The 23,137-nt window shown below is 43.4% G+C and overlaps 1 protein-coding gene across 2 annotated transcripts; it reads left to right on the top strand.

Annotated features, from left to right (window-relative positions):
- The first annotated feature begins 1,028 nt into the window (after positions 1–1,028).
- On the top strand, positions 1,029–21,721 carry LOC146359081 (uncharacterized). Of its 2 annotated transcripts, XM_084826563.1 has the most exons (24): positions 1,029–1,079; positions 2,313–2,429; positions 2,534–2,601; positions 2,693–2,785; positions 4,263–4,390; positions 6,611–6,757; positions 7,025–7,096; positions 9,138–9,305; positions 9,399–9,495; positions 9,822–10,039; positions 11,457–11,610; positions 12,262–12,470; positions 14,196–14,313; positions 15,875–16,080; positions 16,899–17,016; positions 17,111–17,277; positions 17,371–17,471; positions 17,688–17,818; positions 17,930–17,980; positions 18,104–18,287; positions 18,367–18,487; positions 20,249–20,342; positions 20,520–20,626; positions 21,572–21,721. In XM_084826563.1, exons 2-24 carry the CDS (start codon positions 2,401–2,403, stop codon positions 21,575–21,577), a joined length of 2,787 nt encoding a protein of 928 aa, XP_084682689.1. In that variant the 5' UTR covers positions 1,029–1,079; positions 2,313–2,400; the 3' UTR covers positions 21,578–21,721. The 2 variants fall into 2 exon arrangements, with proteins under 2 accessions (XP_084682689.1, XP_084682688.1); XM_084826562.1 differs by lacking the exon at positions 1,029–1,079 and having other exon boundaries at positions 1,991–2,429.
- Positions 21,722–23,137: the final 1,416 nt, after the last annotated feature.

Below are 23,137 nucleotides of genomic sequence, written 5' to 3'. Positions count from 1 at the left end.
TCACAGTTATGTGTGAGCAAAACCCACGGAACCCAGTGGAACTTAAATCTGAGTAGGATTGCATAGAATTGATCTGTAAGTCTGGCTGTTGGTGGTTGATTTTTTTTTACAACCCATCATTTAAGTATGTTCCCAGGGGCGAAATTTAGGATCTGAACCTGTGGCCTAAGTGATTTGCCCAAGATCATCCATAAACTCATAAAAGAGCAGATTAACCATAGAAACCCACCTCCTCAACCATCGCACAGCCATCTTTGCAGATCGTATTTGTAATGTATTCACACAATCTACAAAATTAAAATAGTGCAAACCAGCCCTCCCCAATCTGGTGCCCTCCAGATGCTTTGGACTACAACTCCCATAATCCCTGACCATTGGCCATGCTGACAAGGGCTGATGGAAGTTGTAGTCAAAAATATTTGGAGGGCACCAGGTTGGGGAAAGCTGGTGTAAGCTATTGAGAAGATATCGCCCTTGGTGTTTAACCACAAGATCATTCCAGCTACTTCAAATGGCTGTAGGGAACATCTATATGGTCTATTAGGCATCCAACAAATATTGTTTTTGCAATCCTGACATTTTTATTTGTCACTTTTAGGCAATGAAATGCATAGTCCTGCCAGTTATTTGACATTACGCTGGCTTTGGATGATTGCCTTTCCCACATATTAATAGTAACTCGTCATGGACACAGTACTGGTATTTAGTTAGAACAGGCCAGCTTATTTTTAAAAAATAAAACAATGATTTCAGATTAAAAACACACAGATGTTTTTAATTTTCATACAGGAAAAAAACCCACGAAGTTCTATTGTTCAGTGAAGTGGTCACAAACATTAAAGGTCTAAGAAAATAACACCAGACGTGTCTTTGAAGTTGCTGGGGTTGTTGTTTTTTAAATCCCTGTTTACACAGGTTCATTTATTTGTGCCTTATTCCCTCTTCAAACACAGGCCTATGCTACATCAGGACAAAGGTCTATGTGACCTAATTGCAACACATTCGCATCTGAAGTAATCCCACGTTTCAGAAAAAAATAGAATTGTACAGGGCGACTCCGGATGAGGAAAACGCAGAAGGTAGCTATTTAAATCCCAGTCCTAACATGTCTACTTTGAAGTAAATAAGAGGGCATTCCATGGGAGTTGCCCCCTAATATGCTTGTTTAGAATAGCAGAACATATTTTCTCAGAACTAAGGCCTACATGATATGACTTACGCCCAAATAAAATTGCAATCCCATGCAGATTTACCTGGGAATAAGTTCCATTGAAATCAGTGGGGATTACTTTAGTGTCAGTGTGCATAGTTCAGGCTGTAATTGCAGATAGGATTGCAGTTTTGGAGCCTAGGCCTGTGTATGTTTATTCATAAGTAAATCCTATGACTCATGCAGTTAATCTCAGCATTACAAGTCCTCCACAGCAGCACAGGGATGGAACACTGAGCTTAATCATGTGGCTGGAGGCCACAGATGATCTGTTCTCCACATAATTAGCTTTTAAATTACTAGTTATCTGGATCCAACCGCAAGCTTCCCATGAGGAACAGTGGGTAGTGTAGCCAACGTTTTACTTGCCCTTCTCCTATAGCTCTACGAGCATCCCTTGCTGAGGAATTTAGCTAGTGAAGTGTTTGCTGGGATGGTGATGAAATGCTGGTGAAAGCTTCACATCTTTTAATTTCTGCATGTCTGGGTGCGAAAAGCACAGGGGTGAGGCAGCCATATTGATAATCCCTAATGCTCAACAGTTTTACCTAGTAAATCTTATTGAATTCAGTAAGTCTTACTTAGTCTGAAGTGAGCCAAGGATTTTGGTCTGAACTAGGATGGCTGTTTATGAATCACCAAAAAAGAGGGCAAAAGAGGACACCAATTTGAATAAAATGTTTATGCACTAATTTATAGGTATAGCTACAAAGTTAGAAATAATTATTATAAGTTAAATAGAAATAAATCTAATTGTAGTGCAGAAGACTGTGACCAGGTGACCTGTGTGCCTGCATGCTCAGGGGCTAACTGTTCATGGGCAACGGGTCTTAAAGCTATTTACAGAGTTGAACAGGACAGCCTTTTCAGAGAACACCTACAAACAGAGGATGATTCTCTAGCAGTGCTTCAGAGGACTGTCCTCTGTAAAAAAGGACGCATAGCTAACCTACATGGGATTCAGTCCAAATCAGCAACATCCTTTCCATTGATTAGCAATAGATGGTGGAGCACCTGCTCCTAACTGAGAGACCTGGAAGAACAACCTTATTCTTTAAAATGAAGACATTTTGCTTTTTTAAAGCTTGTCTCTTTTCCTTAGCCGGTTTTGTGCTGATGAGGAGCAATCCTGTAAAAAGAGCTTGTTGAGTTTTGGAGTACTTTGCTGGGCTTACAAATCCTTTGAAAAGATGGAGGCTGTAGAAAAACTGCTCTGCAGGTAAAGTAGCTTGAGCTGGAGTCCCCCTCTTCTTTGCTGATATGTTTATTGGTTAATAATCCCTTCCCTCTCTCTCTCTCTCTCTCTCTCTCTCTCAATTGTAGAATCTTGCTGCTATTTCTTTTGTGCATGTCTGGAATAGGGAGGACTCAGCAAACACTTACCACCCCAGGTTGGTGATGTGATTATCGATTGTCTCGTGCCCCATTAACCATAGCTCTTGATGAACTGGCTGTAACTGATCTCCTTCAACCCCTTTCCAGGTTTTATAACAGCTACCTGTTTCTCCAGTATGTTTTGGATGACGTTGGATGAGTCCTTTCTTCGGAAAAAGTTCACCAGGATAGAAATAATTGGTGAGCCATAATCCATGGAAAACTATAAATAGGGTATCCCTTCACTTCATTTTTGGACCCTGATCCGATGTATTCTTACTTGAAATTAAAGTTCTACTGAAATCAGTGGTGCTTACTTTGAAGTAAGGGTGTATAGGATTGCACTCCGAATAAACTGTTTGAGATTGGGCCTAGCTTTTTGTGGGTGCAAATAATTAGCAGCTTTCACCTGGACAAGTTCATCTATCATCTGAATATGTTTGCATTTATTCCTGGAGCTTTAGAGATAAAACATTTAATAAACGTCTCAGAATACCATGAGGGAGTGACCTTCTGAAGGTTAATGGTCGGACTCTATAAACTTACTGACTGATCTTGACTGGGAAGAACAGGCCTACAGTTGGTAGGAAAACTATACTGAGAACCACAAGCACTGTAACAGCATTTGGGCGTACCCATGTCTGTTAGCTAAGGCTGTTAATGTCTGTATCTTTGTAATTCAGATTTAGGCCTAAGTACGCTGACGGGAAGTGAGAGGGAAGCAGGGCTAGCAGTACCCTCAGGCAGCAGAAGCTGAGGGGGCAGCCTCCCGGCTGTTCCTCCTGAACTCCCTGGCTCTTCTCTTAGAGAGAGTTGTGTATGCCACGCAACCTGCTCTGGACCCCCTAAACTAACCTGCTGCCTCAGGTGCGGTGGAGGACACTATCCCATGGCCAGTGTTGAAGTAAGTTTCAACTGCTAGACCAGCTGGCTTCTGTATGTGGAAGGGGGAGGGGGGACCATCCTGCCCTTCGCCTCAGGCCTCAGTCTTGGGCCAGGCCTGGGTGGATTCATAATCTGTCATTTTAGGGATTCATAATCTGTCATTTAATCTGTCATCCTATGGGGAGAGGCGGCCGCCTCTGAACTCGGAGGTGACCGCCTATCCAATGCAGGGCAGGAGAAGCACGGAGGGGATCGTTCCCTCCGTGCTTCTCCTGTCCTGCACTTGTGGCTAGATGGCCGATTTTGGTTGTCTAGCCACGGCAAGGCAGAGCGGGGGAGGAGGCGGCTGGACGACACACAGGATGTGTCGTGCCGGCATTTCTGCCTTCCCGGCCCTGGAGCGCCCCCCGAAATGCCCCATTTTGGCCACTCCACGCTCCTCTTCTGAGCACAGAGCATGGGGCTGTTCCACACTGTCTGCGAGGCAGCGCGGAAGGGGGGGGAGGTCAGTTCTCCAGGAACCGACCTCAGAAAATCACATATCCTGTGGCCGTCTAGCCGCTAATAGCCATAGGATTACTCCCTTAAAAACGTAACTACTCTTCTCATAAAACTGCTTCCCTAAAGACTAGTACTAGTCTTCTAGTACTAAATTGAGTTGTGAAATACTGAGGTTTAAATGGACTTTGATCTACTATGAGAGGCCTTAAAGACAGTGCTACCTTCCAAATGTCATGTTGGAATGCCTGATTAAGCTAGTTGCTGAGGTAGTATCTCCGTTGTGTGTCTCTAGATCCCTCCGGTGTCATTATCCCGCTTGACGATAAACTGAAAGCTCGCTGTGGCTATGTCTTGTCAAAGGATGTGAGGGGTAACACTATCTTCCGGGCTTCTCTTCTTGGTTGTCATGTTATAAATGAGGTGAGGCCAAAAATGCTTTGATACGTATAACCTCAGAAACAGCAGTCTAATAAAGGCTAATCTGCAACATAACTACTCAGTCCATTCTAGCAGGCAGGTCTAAATAATGCATTGTCTTAGTTGACTTAAGGATATATGAAACTTCTGGTTTCAAAATTGTGGTACAGGCTCCTAGTTTGATTATTATTATTATTATTATTTGTTACATGTCAGATTTTATAACTTTTGTTTAATTGGTTTCTATCCGGCCTTTCTGCCAAAAAGTGGCACGCAAAAGGCTAACAATAAAATACAGATTAAAAACAAAATCTTAATTAAAACATAACAAAAAAACCCAAAGGTTAAACACAAAAGCACAATTGTAAAAGAAATAAACAGCACCCAACCAAGTAAAAAACCCTTCTGCAACAGACCAGCTTATATGCCAAAGGCTTGTCTGAATAAAAACCTCTTAGCCTGCCAGCGGAAGGACAACAGAAAGAGATGGATCCAAAGCTCTTGATTTAAATAATAATTAAAAAAAATAGAACTGCTCTCTTAAATCAGGGTTGATGTGGGCAGGGCAGGCTTGAGGAAAAGGGCTGGATGTGTCTGATCTCGTCTGATCTCAGAAGCAGGGTCAGCCCTGGTTAGTACTTGGATGGGAGACTGCCTGGGAATCAGATTTCCTGCACTGAGCAAGGGGTTGGACTCGATGGTCTTGTAGGCCCCTTCCAACTCTATGATCTATGATCTAAAACTATGGTAGCAGCAGGATTACATGGGTGGGGTGGCTGAGGGCTGGTATGTGCTTCTGTGTGCCAGGTGCTAGGCCTCTTCTTGCTTCTGGGATCGGTGCCTCAGCCTGATGACACCACTACTCACTGGTAGGGCGGCCACTTATGAATTGCCAAAGAAGAAGACAAAAGAGGACACTTGCTTGCATAAAAAGTGCATATGGCGATTTATATGTATAGATGCAAATTTAGAAAAAAAAAATCTAATTTAAATAGAAATGTAGGACATCTCCCCATAGTGTAGTGACCAGGTGATCTGTATGCCTTACTCAGTCTGCTGTCCAGGTGCTGCTGATAGGCAACTTCATGGCCCAGCTTTTCCTTCTGACGGTTCCTCATCTTTAAACCTGGACAGCCCTTCAAACAGAGGATGCTTTCAAAATAGAAGACAGTCCTCTAGCAGCCCTCCAAATAGAGGATTGTCCTCTATTTGGTGACCCCGGGTGGTCACCATGGACAGCAAGATTCAGCAGCATGTGGATTCACCAATGAACCTGAAACAGCCTCCTTATTTACTAATACTGAGACAGGAACCAATTGCTAACTACCTTTAGCTCACAGATTAGCAAATGGCAAGGGCGGGAGCCTTGTACTTTGTACTGGTGCCCAGGGAGGGAGCTAGTCACCAGAGTTAATGGCTCCTGCTGCTGACAACTTGATGATGTCCTTTGCGGGCCTCCATCCTCAATGCTTCCTGGAGATAAAGTTCAGCTCACCGCTGTGGATTTAAGTGTGCTGGGAAACAGAATAAATGTGCATGGCAGGGGTGGGCAACTTGTGGCCCTGTAGATGTTGTCGGATTGCATCTCCCATTATACCTCACCATTGGCTATGCTGGCTAGGGCTGATGAGAGTTGTAGTCCTACAACATCTGGACGGCCACAAGTTGTCCACCCTGGTAAATGTTCTGCTGCCCGAGCATCAATAGGCATGCTAACCCACATACGTTCCTGTCAGCTGCCAGTAGAAATGTATGATCTAGCCTCAAAGCAATGATAGGGGAAATGGGGAGGGAGCAGGATTGATGTACCAATGAAATACCACAATTGTGGAGGAAACACAAGTAATAATTCTAGGTAGTTAACACACTCTGTCATTAAACTAAGTTATGGTGCCAAGCCAGCAATGCCAACTTTCTTGTGAAAAGCAATTGCTTGGATGGGTTTTGCAAGAGAACAAGAAGCATCATGATGCAATGGAGCATCAGAAGCATCTACAGAAGTAGTCGAGACTGTGCTGAGTGATGCATGTGCGTAAACGTTCCGTGTCCTCTTCAGATGGTATCTCCTCTTGCTTTTAAGATGCAAACTACAATAACCCAATGGATCTTAAGTAGGACCTATTTGTATAGAGCTAAACTCTGGCTTTCTTTGTGACAAAACAATGCACTTCCCATTGGTAAACTTGGCATTCCCTCCAAATGATATATCTGAAATGACTGCAGATGGATGAAAGGTTCTCCCTTACTGTAAACATCAAAGTGTCATTATTTGAAGACATGAGGTCAGCTTCAAGTTACCAACATCGCATGCGCTGCTCCTACTCCCCATGGGCTCCAAGAGAAATTGTGTGTGAAGAGAATTACATGGAGGTAAGATATGGTTCAATGTGCCGATTAAAGATTATAAGCAACCTGGGAGAATAAGTTATTTGCCTTGTTGGCCCTGCCTCTGCTGGAGATAGAGGATTTGGGTGGATAAGTATAAGCAGAGCTTTCCTCCTTTGCAAAACGAATAGACAAATATTGGTAATTTAACTTTTCTAAAATAATGGGTGTGCAAGGAGGAAATAGAACAAATTTGGACATCATAAAATTCTGTTGAATTCTCTACTGAAAGAACCCTAATCTTATTTCAAGGTGTCAGTGAAGAGTGACGTCCCTGTGATTTCCGATGATGAGACTGCAGAATGGATGTCAGCCCTGCCAGAGGTAAGGTGGGAATATTATTTTTGATTTATTGAACTTATATTCCGCCTTTCAGGGCGAGAAACCCTCCCAAGGCAACTTACAACAATTTAAAAACAAAAACAATTGTTTAAATAGAATTAAAAACCAATCAGTCTCTAGATTGCATGTCGGCCCCTTTCTCCCTCTGGAAGAAATGGTACTGTAGGCTGTACGGCACCTTTGTAATCGAACTGCATGTTCAACCCATGTGCTTGTATTATGTGATTGGGTACCACTTAATTGTTTGCTTGTATCCCACCTTCCCCCAAGGAGCTTAAGGTAGTGTACATGGAGGTTGGGTTGTCCCACCTCACCCTCACAACCCCCTTACAGTGAGGCTAAGAGGTTATTACTGATTCAGGGTTACCTTTGAGGTTCAAATCAGGCCCCTGTCAGTAGCCACAGATATAGACAAAACACACTCAAGTGGTGGGTTAGGAACAGACTTTTAGTGGGTATACAACAACCTTACATCTCAAGGTAAGTTGGATGAGGTCAGCCCCATGGTCAGCATCACTTACAGGAGGAAAAAGGAAGGAAAGTAGAGGGAGAAGACAAGGAAAAAGCAGAACGACCTCCCAGAGATCCCCTCCCACCTCACTCAGGTACATATTAACCCTTCAAGTTCAGGTTAAGTGACTCATAGCCCTAGTCCCACCAACAACTTTGTGCAGGAGTGGGAAAAAGGTAGAGCTCCAGGTGTTTGGGACTTCAGCTGGAGTTGAAGTCCAAAACATCTGGAGATCTACTTTCGGCCCACCCTGACACAGGCCAGATCTACGGGCTTCTCCACACAGGGTTTTTATCCTGCAATCAAGATTGGTTACTCAAGAAATTTTGTAGGTCTTTTACTTGACATTGTCACCCTCCAAGGCCTCTCCCATGGCTTGTGACCATTTCCGCAGCATTATTTGTAATGGGGAGAATGATCTATTTTAAAAATGGCAATTTGGATTGATTTGAATCTCAGCATGTAATGACAGAGTTGCGCTATAACCATAGTGCCAGATAGTGGCTGTATAATGAGAGATATAGAACTTTCAGATAAAGGAAATCCCTGGGGGGATAAAACAGAGGAAGTACATTTAAAAGGCCAGTCTTAATCCGGAAGCAGAAACTCCAGTAAAGTTGTGGGATAAAAAGCCTGGTGTGGAGAAACCCTACATCTCATGACATAGTGATACGATCCCATCATGGTGACGCTACATCCCTCTTGTGCATTTATACCTCATAGCACACCCAATGTCATCTGTTGCAGTATTTTAGATCATACGGAATAAAAAGCGGGAAATAACGCTAGAAAAGTGGTATACAGAATATGTAATGCACCCCAACAGTTATCAGTACACTTCAATACTGATAAAAAGTGCTCCTATAGATCTAACCCTAGCGAACTCCATGACCAAACAGGTATTTGAACCTGGGTCTCACTAGTGAAAGTCTGGCAGTTTTGCCACAACATCAAATCACAATCAGCTCTAGTTAGGGCAAAACTTTCGGTAAGCCAAGGCCCACCTCATGTTGGTGGAAGTGACTCTGAGGTATATTTCAAGTGACTGTGATTAAAGGTCTCATGACATATTTCATTGCCTATTACTAATGGGCTTCTACTGTTGCTTGCTGGGAGGCTCCAAAATGCTCAATAGAAAAAATATCTCCACTCTGTATGATTCATTTGTAGCCATAACTAGATGATTGCCCGCTTCTGTGCCTCTGAAGAGACCTCTTGCTTAACAAAAAATTATTCTGCTACATATCTGTCCATAAAACCCAACACTTTTCCCTGGTTCAAAACTGGTCAGCTACTCCCCTGCAAAGTGTTCTGGCTAGCCCATGACATTATGGCTGGGTAGGGCTTTGTCCCTTGGTGTTGACTTGCATCCACACATAATGTTGTTTAAAACTGCATCAGTTTATCTACTATGTCACAATGAAATTTGAAGATCATACATGCTTACCTAATAGCTTTTCTTGCGCCAAAGCTTGAAACTTCTTATTAACAAAATAATTTTTTCCCCTTTAGGCACAAAGGGTTGCGTATCAGATATGGCAGCTGATATTCTATTCTCCTTCAGGGAGAAAGACAATAGTGGTGAGTGATGCTGACAAGCTCGGCTACAGTTTCAATAATACACTGGCAAGAGTGTTCCTCCGCTCTCCATACTCTACAAATGAAACTGAATATTCAGTGGTGAGTGGTCCGCACCAGAGAGAAGGCGACATTGTTCCAATGAATCCCGTATTGCAGCTGGAATGGTAAAACTTTTCCATACACCTCTCGCAGGTTAATGGGATCGCCATGAGCACTATCAGCTCCACTTCCATGTACAAACAAAGATGGCTGCTCCTGTTGATCGACACCACTGTATCATGCCCAGTTGGCAAGTATCTTTCCTCCCCTACCCTAAAAATAGATAGCTGATTTATATGTCCCCATATGTCTAATTCTTCTGGGGAAAGCCATTGCATGAACGTTGATACAACCAGGACCTATTTTCGGGTGGCGTTCTCAGCCAATTACATCTGCAAGACTGAATAATTAATGTGTGTGCTGAAGCGTTAGACCTTAAAATGAGATTTGGCTAGCTTCTGAGCAGGTGGTATGGCAATATGGTTCACAAATGTTAAAATGTTACCTGCTAACTGCAGTGTGGAAAGTCACCTGTTTTTGTCCAGCAGTGATCTGAATCTTACTGGTTCTATACAGATGGTATCAGCTTCACAGATGCTGCCATAATATGGACTCTGCCAGCTATTATCCCTAGACTGGCCCTTCAAGAACCCACCTTCACATCCCTTAATGTATCAATGGGAGCTGGTGGGCAAAGAATAGAGAACCCTGAGAAACACAACTTTACACTGGGACGTAACACCACACACATTGGAATAACCATCCCAATTGGAGCACCTGAGGGCAGCCTAAAGGTAAATATGTGCTGTAAAAGTATGCAGCACAAAAGCAGGCTAATATTGGTGTAGCACCACATGCACGTTTCCATTGGCTGAATGAACTGTTAAACCAAACTGAAGAACGCCACAACAAAGCAAGATGCAACCACTTGTTTTCTCTGCATACAGACATGGCAAAAGTTTGCAACCCAGCTAAATTACGAGCATCTCCTGAGCCCCAACATGCATTCCACTTGCTTTGGGGGGCCCATGATATGTGGGGTTGCACACTGGAGTGTGGTGTGAACTTGCCTACCAAACTGTTGTTCATGTACAACACTATAGCCAGCAGTGAAGGGGGTAGATCATTAGGTTCCTATGATACCAGGCTCCAGTGCTTGCATTGGCTTCATATTGCTATTTAAGCTCAATTCCGGATGCTAGTGATGACCACAAAGCCTTAAATGGCCAAGTCCCGTCATGCCTGAGAGATTGTTTTTACCAGAACCTTTAAGGTTGATCAGAACGTTCTAAATGCATAGTTGTTGTTCAGTCGTGTCCGACTCTTCGTGACCCCATGGACCATAGCACATCAGGCCTTCCTGTCCTGCGCTCTCTCCTGGAGTGTGCTCAAGTCCATATTCATTGCATCGGTGGTGCTATCTAGCCATCTCATCCTCTGCCGTCCCCTTCTCTTTTTGCCTTCAATCTTTCCCAGCATCAGGGTCTTTTCCAGTGACTTTTCTCTTCGCATTAGGTGGCCAAAATATTTGAGCTTCAGCTTCAGTATCTGTCCTTCCAATGAGCAGTCAGGGTTGATTTCATTTAGGATTGACTGATTTGACTTGCGTAACTCAGTGAAGCCATAAGCTATGCCATGCAGGGCCACCCAAGACGGACAGGTCATGGCAGAGAGTTCTGACAAAATGTGGTCCACTGGAGAAGGAAATGGCAACCCACTCCAGTATTCTTGCCAAGTAAACCCCATGGAACGTATCACAAGGCTAAATGCATAGATAGTGTATCAAATCAGGCCTGCAGATGTGTGCAGAAAGGCATTCTTGATGGCTACCCATAACCTTGGAAATCCCTTCCCTTGGACAGTTACCTGAGCCTGTACATCCTTTGAAAGCCATGTAAGATGCGTTTATTCGAGGTGACTTTTGTCCAGGGATAGGGTTATAGAATTGGTACACTGCTACCTGTCCCATGTCTTTCTTATGCTCTTAGCATTAAATAGCTACTGTTAATTGGGACAATACCAAGAAGTTTGCAAGATACAGTTGGGCACTGCAAAACCAAGTTAGCAAGATATAAATCCTGTATATTTTTTAAAGTTCAGATGCCTATGTGACAGCTTCATCTGTATTGGTGTTGTAGTTTTTTACTGCTAAAAAACTACAACACTCTTAATGAGTATAGCTTATGCCTTACAACTTTTCCTTTCTCCCAGAGCACTGTGTCCAATGGTATCCATGGGGTGATCTATAGTATTGACTTATTCTTGGAGCATGCCTGGACAGATACAGACTGGCACCTGACCAAGTACACTGTGATTAAGCCAATCACTACACCCTTCATGCCTCGAATACCAACAGTACTCAACCGTAAGTTGTGGCTTAGTTGCAGAACCGGGCAGAAGAAGGACAATAAAATGACCTATTTCTCAGCTAACCCAAGAGATGGTGGTGTTGCTGCTGTGGTGAGCCTAGAAGCAAATGTACTGCCCTTAGAGATTTAATAACTGTACTGCCTTTAGAGATCTAATTGCACGGGTCCTGATCTTCTTGACTCAAAATGTTGTAAGGGGAAAGCACATAGCTTTTGAGCTTCAAAGTGAAGAGCATCTGGTGTAGAGTACCATGTTGGAGGGAGAAGACTGAGAGGATTCTGACTTTTCATTTTTGAACAAGGTGAGGCTGCACGTTCCTTTGTAGATCACATCCAGTAGTATACTACCAAGACAGAGTTTAGGGTAGATAAAGAACACCCTTCCTTCTTCAGGGAAAGTGTTTGGCTATTGCCTATAGCTCACAGTTGTGGATCTCCATAGTCTAATTACAGAAGACATGTAGCTCAGTTTTCAGAAACATGGGCGCTTTTTCAGTATGTTCCTAAATGTGGAATTTAGCTAGTAGCAGATATTCTGTTTAGTGTTTATTTTCAAAGTACAGACCACTACAAAATGCTTCAGAAAACAATTGTGTTCTAATGTTGTTCATGACTTTCCAGTGACAAAATGCTTTTTGTCTTGACAGACACTGTTCCAGAAACACGACTGTTTGATGTAGTCTTGGGAGCCTTCCTTCCTGATGTCACTCTGGTAGCACTTACAATAGGAGATATGCCTTTAACTCGCAAGGAAGCGGTGCACAAGGGCTACAAGATCTATGATGCTCCCTTCCCCAATGGAACCAAAGGTTTTAAATTGGAAGTACCTTTTGGTGATCCCAGTGTCATAAAAGAGGTAAGGCAGCTGGAGGCCCCACCCATGAAATCTTCAATGGAGCAGGCATTGTACACACACGGTGCCTAAGCTAGTGGCATGTTTATTTATTTTATTTCATTTATATCCCGCCTTATTTCCTCCTCAAGGAACCCAAGGTGGCGTACGTAGTCCTCCTCCTCTCCATTTTAGCCTCACAACAACAACCCTGTGAGATAGGTTGGGCTGAGAGTCTGTGACTGGCCCAAAGTCACCCAGTGAGCTTCCATGGCCAAGTGGGGACTAGACCCTGGATCTCCCAGCTCCCAGTCCAACACTCTCAGCACTACACCACACTGGCTCTCTATGTTGAATAGAGAAGCTGCAGAAGCATTCTGCATGAGTCTGTTTATGCATGCATTTGCTGATCCTGGAAGTAGGAAGAGACTAGGCATTGACCCTATGTAAATATTTTGCTATGGTTAATGAACTTCATTTAGCAAAGAGGCACGCACTTCTCTTCCTTGACCACTCAAGATGGTGAGGGTGTTAGGCACAGCAATAGACCACTGCTTCTTTAGCCAGCTATGTAGGAAACAGGCATAGGCCTTAATGCTGAGTTCTTCAGCCAAAGACTTCTGTTTCTGTATGCTAGCCTTCCCCAACCTAGTGCCCTCCAGATGGGCTGGACTATAACTGCCATCATTCCCCAGCCAGCATGCCCATGCTGACTAGGGATGAAGGGCATTGTATTCCAACACAACTGGACAACACCAAATTGGGAAAGGCTGCTGTATCTAAAGGAACATCTCATCCCTTACGTACCTGCTTGGACCCTTAGGTCATCTTCAGAGACCCTTCTCTGGGTACTCCTGCCGAAGGAAGTTAGGTAGGTAGCTAAAAGAGAGAAGGCCTTCTCAGTTGTGGCACCCCATTTATGTTACACCCTCCCGAAGGAGACTTGCTGGCGCTAACATTGTTATCTTTTTGGTGCCAGGCAAAGACTGTCTTTTCTCCCAGGTATTTTAACAGACTTAGTTTTCGGATTTGTATGGTTATTCATATATATATATTATTATATTTATCTATCCCTGTGTTTTTATTTTTTGCATTGTACCTTATTCTCTTAAATACTGTATTTTATTCTTTCAGCTGTTTGTAATCTGCTCAGAGAATCCTTTCATTGGACAGATCACAAATAATAAAAGAAAAGATTAATAGCATGTTCCATAAATCTAACTCCTAAAACTACTGTATGGTTAAATATTCCAAATGCTTTTTGCCTCTGAGGAAACATGCAGGAGAGATTAATACCTAGAATTTTGTTTTAAATTGGGGGGGGGGGGGCAGCCGAACCCTGTGTGGTGGTAGAGGTTTTACCACTGCCATATATTCAAAGTGATTGGACATCAGGGCCAGCCCAAGACAGTTTGCTGCCTGAGGCAAAGGATAAAATGGCACCCCCTCCCATTCCACCAATGTGACAGTGTCTTCACTACACCTGAGGAGAGCAAGCTAGCTTAAGAGTGTGCAGAACAGGCACACAAAGCTCTGCCCCTAACACCACACTGCTGCCCACCCCTCTGCTCTCCAGCATCTGTTGCCTGGGGCAGCCACCTCACTCTGCCTAACAGCAGGGCCAGCTCTGATGGGCATACATGTGATCCAGAAAAGATTGTCCTGAAAATCCTTTTGATAAAGCTAATGCTGTGTACCCCCCCACACACACCTCTCTCTCTCTCCTCATGGTTTAACACCTCTATAAAGTATGTGAACAAAAATGAAACGAGATATCGCCTCCGTGTGAACTATACTCTTCATGTTGGTCCTGAGCAGAAGCTGTATCACCATCCTGCAGATGTAGAGTGTATAATGGCAGATATTGGTAAGTTGCCTGTCAGTACTGTCAAAACAGTGACTCATGGATTGGCTAGCTTAAGCATTTTGCATGGTAGCCAGTTGGCTCTTGATTGTACCTCAGAGGTATAGACCAGCCTTCCCCAACCTGCTGGCTAGGAACTGTGGGAGCTGCAGTCCAACACAGACTGGAAGAAGGTGCCAGGTCTAGGAAGGCTGGAATAGCCCATTGGGAGTAATGAAGTCTGTGTGTAACACTGTAAATGAGCCAGTGGACTGTCTGAATAGTTTTGAAAACACAACGCCCTAATTTAAATCTTTTTTTCTGATATGCTGTCCTAAATATGTCCCTGCTTCCAAATGAGAAGCAAATACTGTTGCTTAATGTCAATATTTAGGCATAATCCCCAACTGCAGTTTTCCTCCTTCAGTCCTGCGATCCACTGGCCATCCCAACCTGCAACAAGCAACAGTCTACTTCCAGTGTCCTCTTACCATAATGTCTGTCTTGACGGGATTGTTTAATAATGATGCCTCCTGTTAGAAAGGCAATTAGCAGACAAAAACAAAAAGTCAAAACAGAATGAGCATTTACCAGTCCCACATGCACACAGGCCATGTTAGACCAATAAAGGAGACCACGCCTTTCTTTAGTGAAGAAAACAAAACACTTTGACTCACAAATATTCTTGCATATACAATGCAGGTACAGTGTAGAGTTTCAAAAGAGTTTGTTCAGTCCATTTTGTATTCCATTACAGTGGCAGGAGCGAGAGAACAAACACTTATGCTCCCAGGAATGGAGGAAGTCAGGGGGTGGGGGGAGCAAAAGGAAGAAATCACAGGAAACCACACCATAAGCTGTAGAGTTCCTGAGGCTAGCTGTGGTCAAAATTCCCATGAATTAACTAACTGCAACACTGCCCCCAGCCAGTAACTTGCAAATGAGGTTGCAACACTCCCAATGTGTCTCTCCTCACTTTTTCCTCAAATTCTTTACTAGCACTGGTGCACCTCTAGTCATGTAAACCATCTGGGACACAATCCAGATTTTGCGCTGATTTCAACTACCAGTTGAAGGCCGATAATGTAGATCATATCTGTACTGTCAACCAAATGGAGAACTCGTTTAAAAAACACACACCTTCCTCTCAGTTGGGGAACTCTAGTCTCCACTTTTTTTAAGAAGAGGTCTAAAATGGAAAGATCTGTCAAAGCCTCTGAAAAGGGAAATGGACACTTTTTTGTATAGCATAGGAGTCGGAAACTTGTGGCCACCAGATGTTGCTGGACTTCAATTCCCATCATGCCTCACCATCAGCTATGCTGGCTAGGGCTGATGGGAGTTGCAATCCAACAACATCTGGAGGGCCACAAGTTGCCCAACTCCAGTATAACTTATTTCAGGGGTGGGCAGAAAGTAGATCTCCAGATGTTTTGGCCTTCAACTCCCAGCATTCCTGACCATTGGCCACGCTGGCAGGGGCTTCTGGGAGTTGAAGCCCAAAACATCTGGAGATCTACCTTCTGCCCACCTTTGGCTTATTTTAACATTCATTTTGTAACCTTTACCCTTTTTTGTTCCACAGAACTACCAGAAGGCATTGGTTACTGCGACAAAGAGAACTTGTATCTAGCTATTCCAGTTACAGGCCTGTACAAATACTGGAGCCTATACGTAGGGAATAGGCCTCTAAATCAAGCCACTGCCCTTGCAAATGGGTATCATACTACTACAAATGATACTCATCTAGTATTGCAAGTGCCTCTCTTTGCTGTTGGGATTATCTATGAGGTATATAACGTTATGGCCTCCATACCTAAAGCTTGCATATCTCAGTTAGTGGAAAACTACTAAACAGAAGCTATGCAAGACTGACCACAATATTAGTAAGCCAAGGTGGTTTTCCTTCTGTAACGCCACCGCCCCATCCTGGTAGTGAACTATGGGAAGTGGGTATGTAGACAAAGTGGAATGAGAAAGGTTAATAGCAGGATCTCAAATCAGTTGCCTTCCAACCTGCTAGTTCGTTTCCCAAAACAGTGGAGTTCAATTACTAGTAGGCAAACTATGCTGCAGTGGTATTGGGCTGGAATCTAGGAGGTGCAGAACCTCAGGACTGGGGGCCAGATCTGGCCCACCTGGGGTCCCAGTCTGACACTCTGGGGTTCTGTCTATACTGTAGAACTGGGCATGTTCAGTAAGGCAAGCCTTTAACCAGCAGTGCAGAACCTCAGGCCCAGGGCCAAATTCAGCCCTCCTGGGGTATCAGTTGGGCCCTTCGGGGTTCCCCTACCCCCTGTCCCCCAACTACTGATTGTGTGGCGGTTTCCCAGTTTTTGTGCAGTGTTTTTCCCATTCTAAAAGGTTGGGATGTCTGCCTTCTGGCTTAGTTACTGACAGTATGATCTTTAAGTTACAGCATGCTGGTTTTCTGGCCCCATCCACCGCTGGAATGCAACCCCCAAGAGCCTCTCTGAAATCGAATTTGGCCCTTGGACTGAAAGAGGCTCAACACCCCTACCTTAAAATAATTGCTCAAATGCTTACCTCTTTGCTAATGCTAGATTTTAAACAGAAGACAGAACATTTGGTTCTCATGATTTTTAAAGGAAGTGTCATTCGAGAGAATCCTTGCTAGATTTGATCTTGCCCTGAAGAAAAACATCACTATGGAGACTGTGGATATCTTCTCAGTTAGATGCAATTTTCGCTTCTTGCAATTTGTAGGTGAGCTGTATTCCATTCCAAGTACAGAAGATCATCTACATGGGGAAGGTTTCTGGGGATCTAATTTACTGCTGTGGTTCTATCCGTTTTTTAGTGTGCTATCCTAATGGAACAGTAACTGTATCTGCTCTCATGAAGACAATTCCATCCATTGACATGGGCAAAACCAGACTGAAGGACAGCACCTGTAAGCCTAAAGAGTTTACCAAGGAACAAGCCTTCTTCCAGTTCCATGTTTCTACTTGTGGCACGTCACTAAGAGTAAGTAGCTGGGCGAGGGGTGTGGGCAGGAAAGATGGAAAAGGTGTCTTCTCCTCAAGCATGATGGACCTGAAACTATTTTCCCTGATACAGTTTGAAGGTGAACGGCTTATTTATGAAAATGAAATATCTTTTGAAAAAGAGACTCTTCCAGCACAGGGGCCACCAACCATCACAAGAGATCCAGAATACAGGTAGGATTAACTAGACAAGGGATAGGCAACCTGGTCCCTTCCAGATGCTTTGGATTACAATCCCCAGAATCCCTGACCATTACCCATGCTGGCTGAGGTCTATGGGGGTTGTAGACCAAAACATCTGGAGGACACCAGGTTGCCTACATACGAACTAAACCAGTGCTGACAGCAACACTAAAGTATCTCCAAACTAAAAGTACCCTTCTATTGCAGACTAACTATCTTGTGCTATTACCCTGTCAAAGAGACGTTGACGCAAACTGCTATGTTCTATGGCCCCTCCTCACCTAGAACATTTCCTCCTTTTGGCTATGGCACAATGATGGCTGAGTCAAATGTGGCAGGTAGGCAATCTTGTCAAATGCAAGATTTGCAAGAACACCCCACAAGTATTTGATTGCATCCTTGGGTGGGGGTTCATAAGATAATAACTCATAAATACTTCTCCCCTATAGTGCACAGACGAACAAGACAAGTTCTGAATGTCATCTCAAATGTTTTCAAAGGTAAGATTCTCTTAAGGGCATGGTGGGACTGGGTGGTGAAAACTATGCTAAACCTAAAACTGAAATTGTCCATTAATACTAAAAATCATCATCTCCTCCTCCTGCTCAATCTCCCATCCCCAGATACATCTTTCAGAGAAACCTATGGTCCCCATGCAATAGCTATCGAGTACTCATGGGAACCTCTATTTCTTGAAGCTGAACTAAAAGATGAAGCTCCTGATGTTGAACTATACTTGAATAACTGCTGGATGGCAGCGTCTAAGGAGTTCAGCAGCATTCCCCAGTGGAACATCATTGCAGATGGGCAAGTAACTCCTCACAACTGTCTGTAACCATCTTGGTCAAGTTTATAGACTGACTCTCTCATCTCCTCCCTCAAACAGATGTGAGAACAAAAGCAATGGATATGGGAAGTTCTATCCAGTAATTAAAAGTGACAGAGTGAAATATCCCAATCATTTCAAAAGAGTGAGAATACAGATGCCAACTCTCCCTCTGAGAAAGGTACAATCCAAGTGGAAGAGCTGGGACTCAAAAATATGCACCAAATCTCATGGTGTGACCTCCCATAAGCAATGACTTTGCAATTGCTAGAGCGTTACTTGAGCGTAAGACATTAAGCTGCTTCATTTTTAAAAAGTAACTTGGAATTCTCAAACATTAAGGAGTTAGGTGGAAAGTGTCTGATGATGTTACCTGATGAGAGGCATTACATTTCATCTGCTTCAGGCTTCCGTTCTAAGTGGTGGAAACCACTTAAGCCAGACTCCCACTGATTAATAAAACTGGCACCCGTGAGGCACTAACACTACAAAAGAACAATTGCAAATGCCAGCTAAGTGGAAGAGACTAAGAAGACTTAGAGGAGGAGTAAGAGGCAACCTGGTGCCCTCCAGAAGTTTTGGGCTGCAGCTCCCAGAATCCCTGACCATTACCCATGCTGGCTGAGGTCTATGGGGGTTGTAGTCCAAAACATCAAGGGCTGGCCTGTACAAGTTGTGACCCATCAAGTCAAGTGCAGCCTAGCAGGGAGCGCAATAAACCTTTCAAGGGTGGGTGAGTCGCTCTGTCAAGGCTTTTTTTCTTTCTTTTTTCTTTCTTTTTTATACCAATTTATCCAATTTGCACCTCCCACGCTTTTCAGGGAGCTGATGGGGACAAGGGAGAGGGCCTTTTCTGTGGTGGCCCCCACTCTGTGGAACTCCCTCCCTAAGGAACTCCGTCATGCCCAATGAGCTTCCGCCATGCCTTAAAAACGTGGTTGTTCAGGCAGGCATTTGGGGTGGATTAGGGAATATTAGAAAATGTTTTTATTGTAGAATTTTATTGTTTTAAACTGTTTTATTATATGTTGTACATCGCCCAGAGTGGCTGGGTGACCAGCTAGATGGGCGATCAATCAATCAATAAGAAATTGTATTCTGAAATCCACATTTTTATGGTCTTTCTGATGTGGTTCTTGTCGGGGGGAAACAGCACACAAAAAATGTATACGTTAGGGAAAAGTGCATGCTAAATGCATAATTTCAGAAAAGTATGTACAAGCCAACCTTTCAGCAATGTAAAGTACTTGGAAAAATGTGTACATTAATGTGTATGATACAAGGAATGCATACAAATATCCAGACAGATTTTTTTTTAACAAAAAAATTGCAAGCTTGTCCTGAAGCGGGACAGAACAAGCATGACCTCATGAACGCTGACAGTCTTGTCAAGATCAAGATTAACAGATCCATCCCTACTTCCATGCCTGCCTATCTCCTTGCCTCAGACTACAAGAAGAGGTTGTTGAGCATCACGCAAGCTTCCCCAACCTAGTGCCCTCAAACTGTTTTGGACTTCCCATCAGCCCCAACCAGTGTGGCCAATGGTCAGGAATGCTGGAAGTTGTGGTCCAAAACATCTGGAGGACACCAGGTTGGGGAAAGCTGTGATCGCATCTATGCAGGCCTGCTTTTAAACTGAGAGAACTGTCATTGCTAGTCAGAAGTGTTTTGCTTTTAAGCAACAACTTCAAGATGCCAAAGCTTAGTAATGTTGCTGTTCCAGACCTTTAAGGGAAATACCTGTCTTCAGTCTTAAAAAGTGTTCTTTTAAATACAGCGAAGCTATTCTTTCCCCAAGGGAGGAGCATCAAATAAGGGTGCTTGGGGGTACATGTTAAACTTTACAGCTTATCCTTACAATCTCTAGGACACCTTAACAAAGGATCCTTTTCTTCTTTCTCTCCTTCCTCTCCCCCATCCCTCACCACCCTTTTTCTAGGTATTCTTCCACTGCACAGTAAGAGTCGGCACTTGCCTTCATATGCCTGTTAATGGTCTTCCCTGTAAACAATGTCTTTCTGGAAGGAAGCTTGGTAGGTGTCCCACTGAAAATTGTGGAGAACCCTCTGTTAATGGGAATGTTTGATTTTAATATAATACATGAGGTGATTTGTCTTATCCCATCACTCAGTCTAATTATGATTTTAAATATTGTGGGAAACCAGCTTTCCTCAAACATTAATTCTAGTAATATTTGACTAATACTTCAGATCAGCATTCTGACATTCATCCGAGTCGTCATGGTTATGTAGTGGCTGGACCAGTCTTGATCCTTCATCCTGAACAAATTAAGGAGTTGGATATGCAAAGAAATTGGGTAGGTCTGGGGATTGAAGAAACAAGATTGGAAGGGTTGCTGTATATGCTAGAGGGAATAATGCCTTCAGTCATCTAGATTGATAGCCCAGGCTATAATCAGTGTTGTAGTTATATGTACTTAAACCCTATAGATTAATTAAGGATTTAAGCATGTCTGATTCTAGACAGAATTGTGGCATAATCTTTTTCTCAGCCTCTGGAAACCATAAAAACTAAGCCATGATCAAAAGAAGCTGTTCATACATATGCTAAGGGTCCTGCACCACCACAATAATGAATCAGTGAATCAGTTCCGCAGTGAGTGCACAGAGGAGGGAGTTAGCATCTCGCATGGTGGGGCAAATGCTGAGGCCCACAAATACCATACGGGCCACAACTGTTGATGCCGGTCTCCTTTAAAAATAAATTACAACCCTGGATTCTGAAGAGAAGTGCTGAGCGACGTGGCAGTAGCAGCCACTGTCTTAATTTCTCCAGAGTACCTCTGGGCTCTACATGATGGCAGTAGCCGCAGCTTCACCCAGTGCTTCTTTTTTCAGCTCCAGGCTAACTGATGTCACCTGCTACTGTTCCCTTTTAAGCTCACCAGGGGGCAAGGCACCAGGATGGGGGGGTTCCAGACGACACTTTGCCCACAGCCCCCTTTATATCTGGCACCAGCCCTGACACAGAGGACTCCTTTTCGTTTTTATCAGATTGTGGCTTACAACATCTGTCCTCCTCCTGGGTCTAGAAGCACCTTTTTGACAGGTTAATATACTTGATACAGCCACATCTGTTCAATGAGAGGTTTGAGTTAACTGTCACAAGCAGTTAACTAGAGCAATCTGTTGAACACCCAATGCTTAATCGCACAAGAGCAAGTCTGTGCAGTACATGCATTTTACCTTGTAGGCACCTATATGTGTTAGGGGACAAACTAAATATTGCCTTTTTCTTCCAGAAATAGCTATACAATTCTGTTTGCTGTGGCTGACCTCTGGATACACCATGTTACCTGTGACTGCTTAAAATGTACACATCACATTAGCTTTCTCTGTTGTCAAAAGCTTCATAAATTAAAAGCAGAAGATGCAAGTTTTGCGTTGCTCTTATTTGGGACTTAGAATTTGTCACCATTACAAAAGCTTTTGGAATAGTACATTTTATTTTTGAAAAAAATACTCAGCTTTCCTCAGAACTACTAGGATAACATCTGTAGGTTAACATCAGTAGGTATAGACACCACTGCAGCATACAAGGTTAGACCAATGTTCAGTGCTGAATGTGGGAAATCCAGCCCCAGATCCTTGCTTGCCCTAGGCTGGGCCACCTAATTAGCCTTTTAGCTAAGCCATTACTTCTCAGCCTAACTTCTCTTGAGGATAAAATGAGAACACCAGTGTATAATGCCTGGAGTGCCCTGGGAGTAAAAATATCCACATCTTCTCATAACGCATAACAAATCCACTTACTCCTGGAAGCATTATTACATTATTTTATAGCCACTCAATTGTATTGAACATCTTGGGAAATCTCCAGTGTTAGCTAGCAAAAGTTTGGCAATAATCCATGTCCTTGGTGCTGTTGCAAGAAAGACCAATGTAACTTTATTCCCCATTTTATCAGGCCAGGGTTGAGAGAGTAAGCTGGCTGTCAAGCAAGTCTATTTTATACTACCACCACTCCCCGCCAGGTGCACATGTGGGCCAAACTAGCTCACAGCATAAAACAAAGCCTTATTTATGGAATGCAATGAGCCACTTCTCTAGACAGCTATAATAAAAAGCACTAGACAAAAGTATTTATTCACTTTGTTTGATATAATGGGGATCAGATCATATAGGAAGTGATTCCAGCCTAACAAATGACAAAGATTTGCTCATGTGAAAAATGCATGAAAGAACCTGTATCATTTCAGTGTTATTGTTAGGAAATCCTTGGAAAGCCCTGTAAACTGAAATGTCTGAAATGGTCCTGGCCAAGGGAGTTTGCCAACTCTCCACACTAACAGCGACCCATCCGCTAAATGTACTAGTCTAGCCCCAGAACTGTGGAAGGTACTGCCAGCATCCTCTCATGCGTTCAGTAAATTAGTGGTTGGACAGTCTTACAAGGCTGTAATCATCACACTGACTACCATCCTCCTATATTCTTTCTCATCAGTTGTCTGTCTCTGAAGCGCAGAGGACTCATTTCAGTTGGGAGCCATTACAAAAAAAGTTTCACTTCAGTGTCTACCTACTAGTGTGTAAAGCTATCATCAATTCTGCCCATAAGAACAAATGTGACTTGGTGGTTGCATTTGTTTAATGCCATGATTGTGAAGGGCTACATAGTATGAAACAAAATCTTAAAATTATGGACACTGTTTTACTCTGTCAAACCGGATTTATTCTTGATGCATGTGTTTGTGATCAGAAAGTTTCTTTAGTCTGGACTTTTTCATGTGTCCAGTACTGGAGAACAGAAACACCTGGCTATCACACTAGATACTGCAACCTGATCCAGACTCACAGCACCTCAGGGT

Source organism: Heloderma suspectum, chromosome 1 (genome assembly GCF_057233095.1).
Source record: "Heloderma suspectum isolate Gila_16-S chromosome 1, 16-S_ref, whole genome shotgun sequence".
NCBI classification, from domain to species: Eukaryota; Metazoa; Chordata; class Lepidosauria; order Squamata; family Helodermatidae; genus Heloderma; species Heloderma suspectum.
Note: the sequence above shows the minus strand (reverse complement) of the source record. Positions and strands in the feature narration are given on the sequence as shown.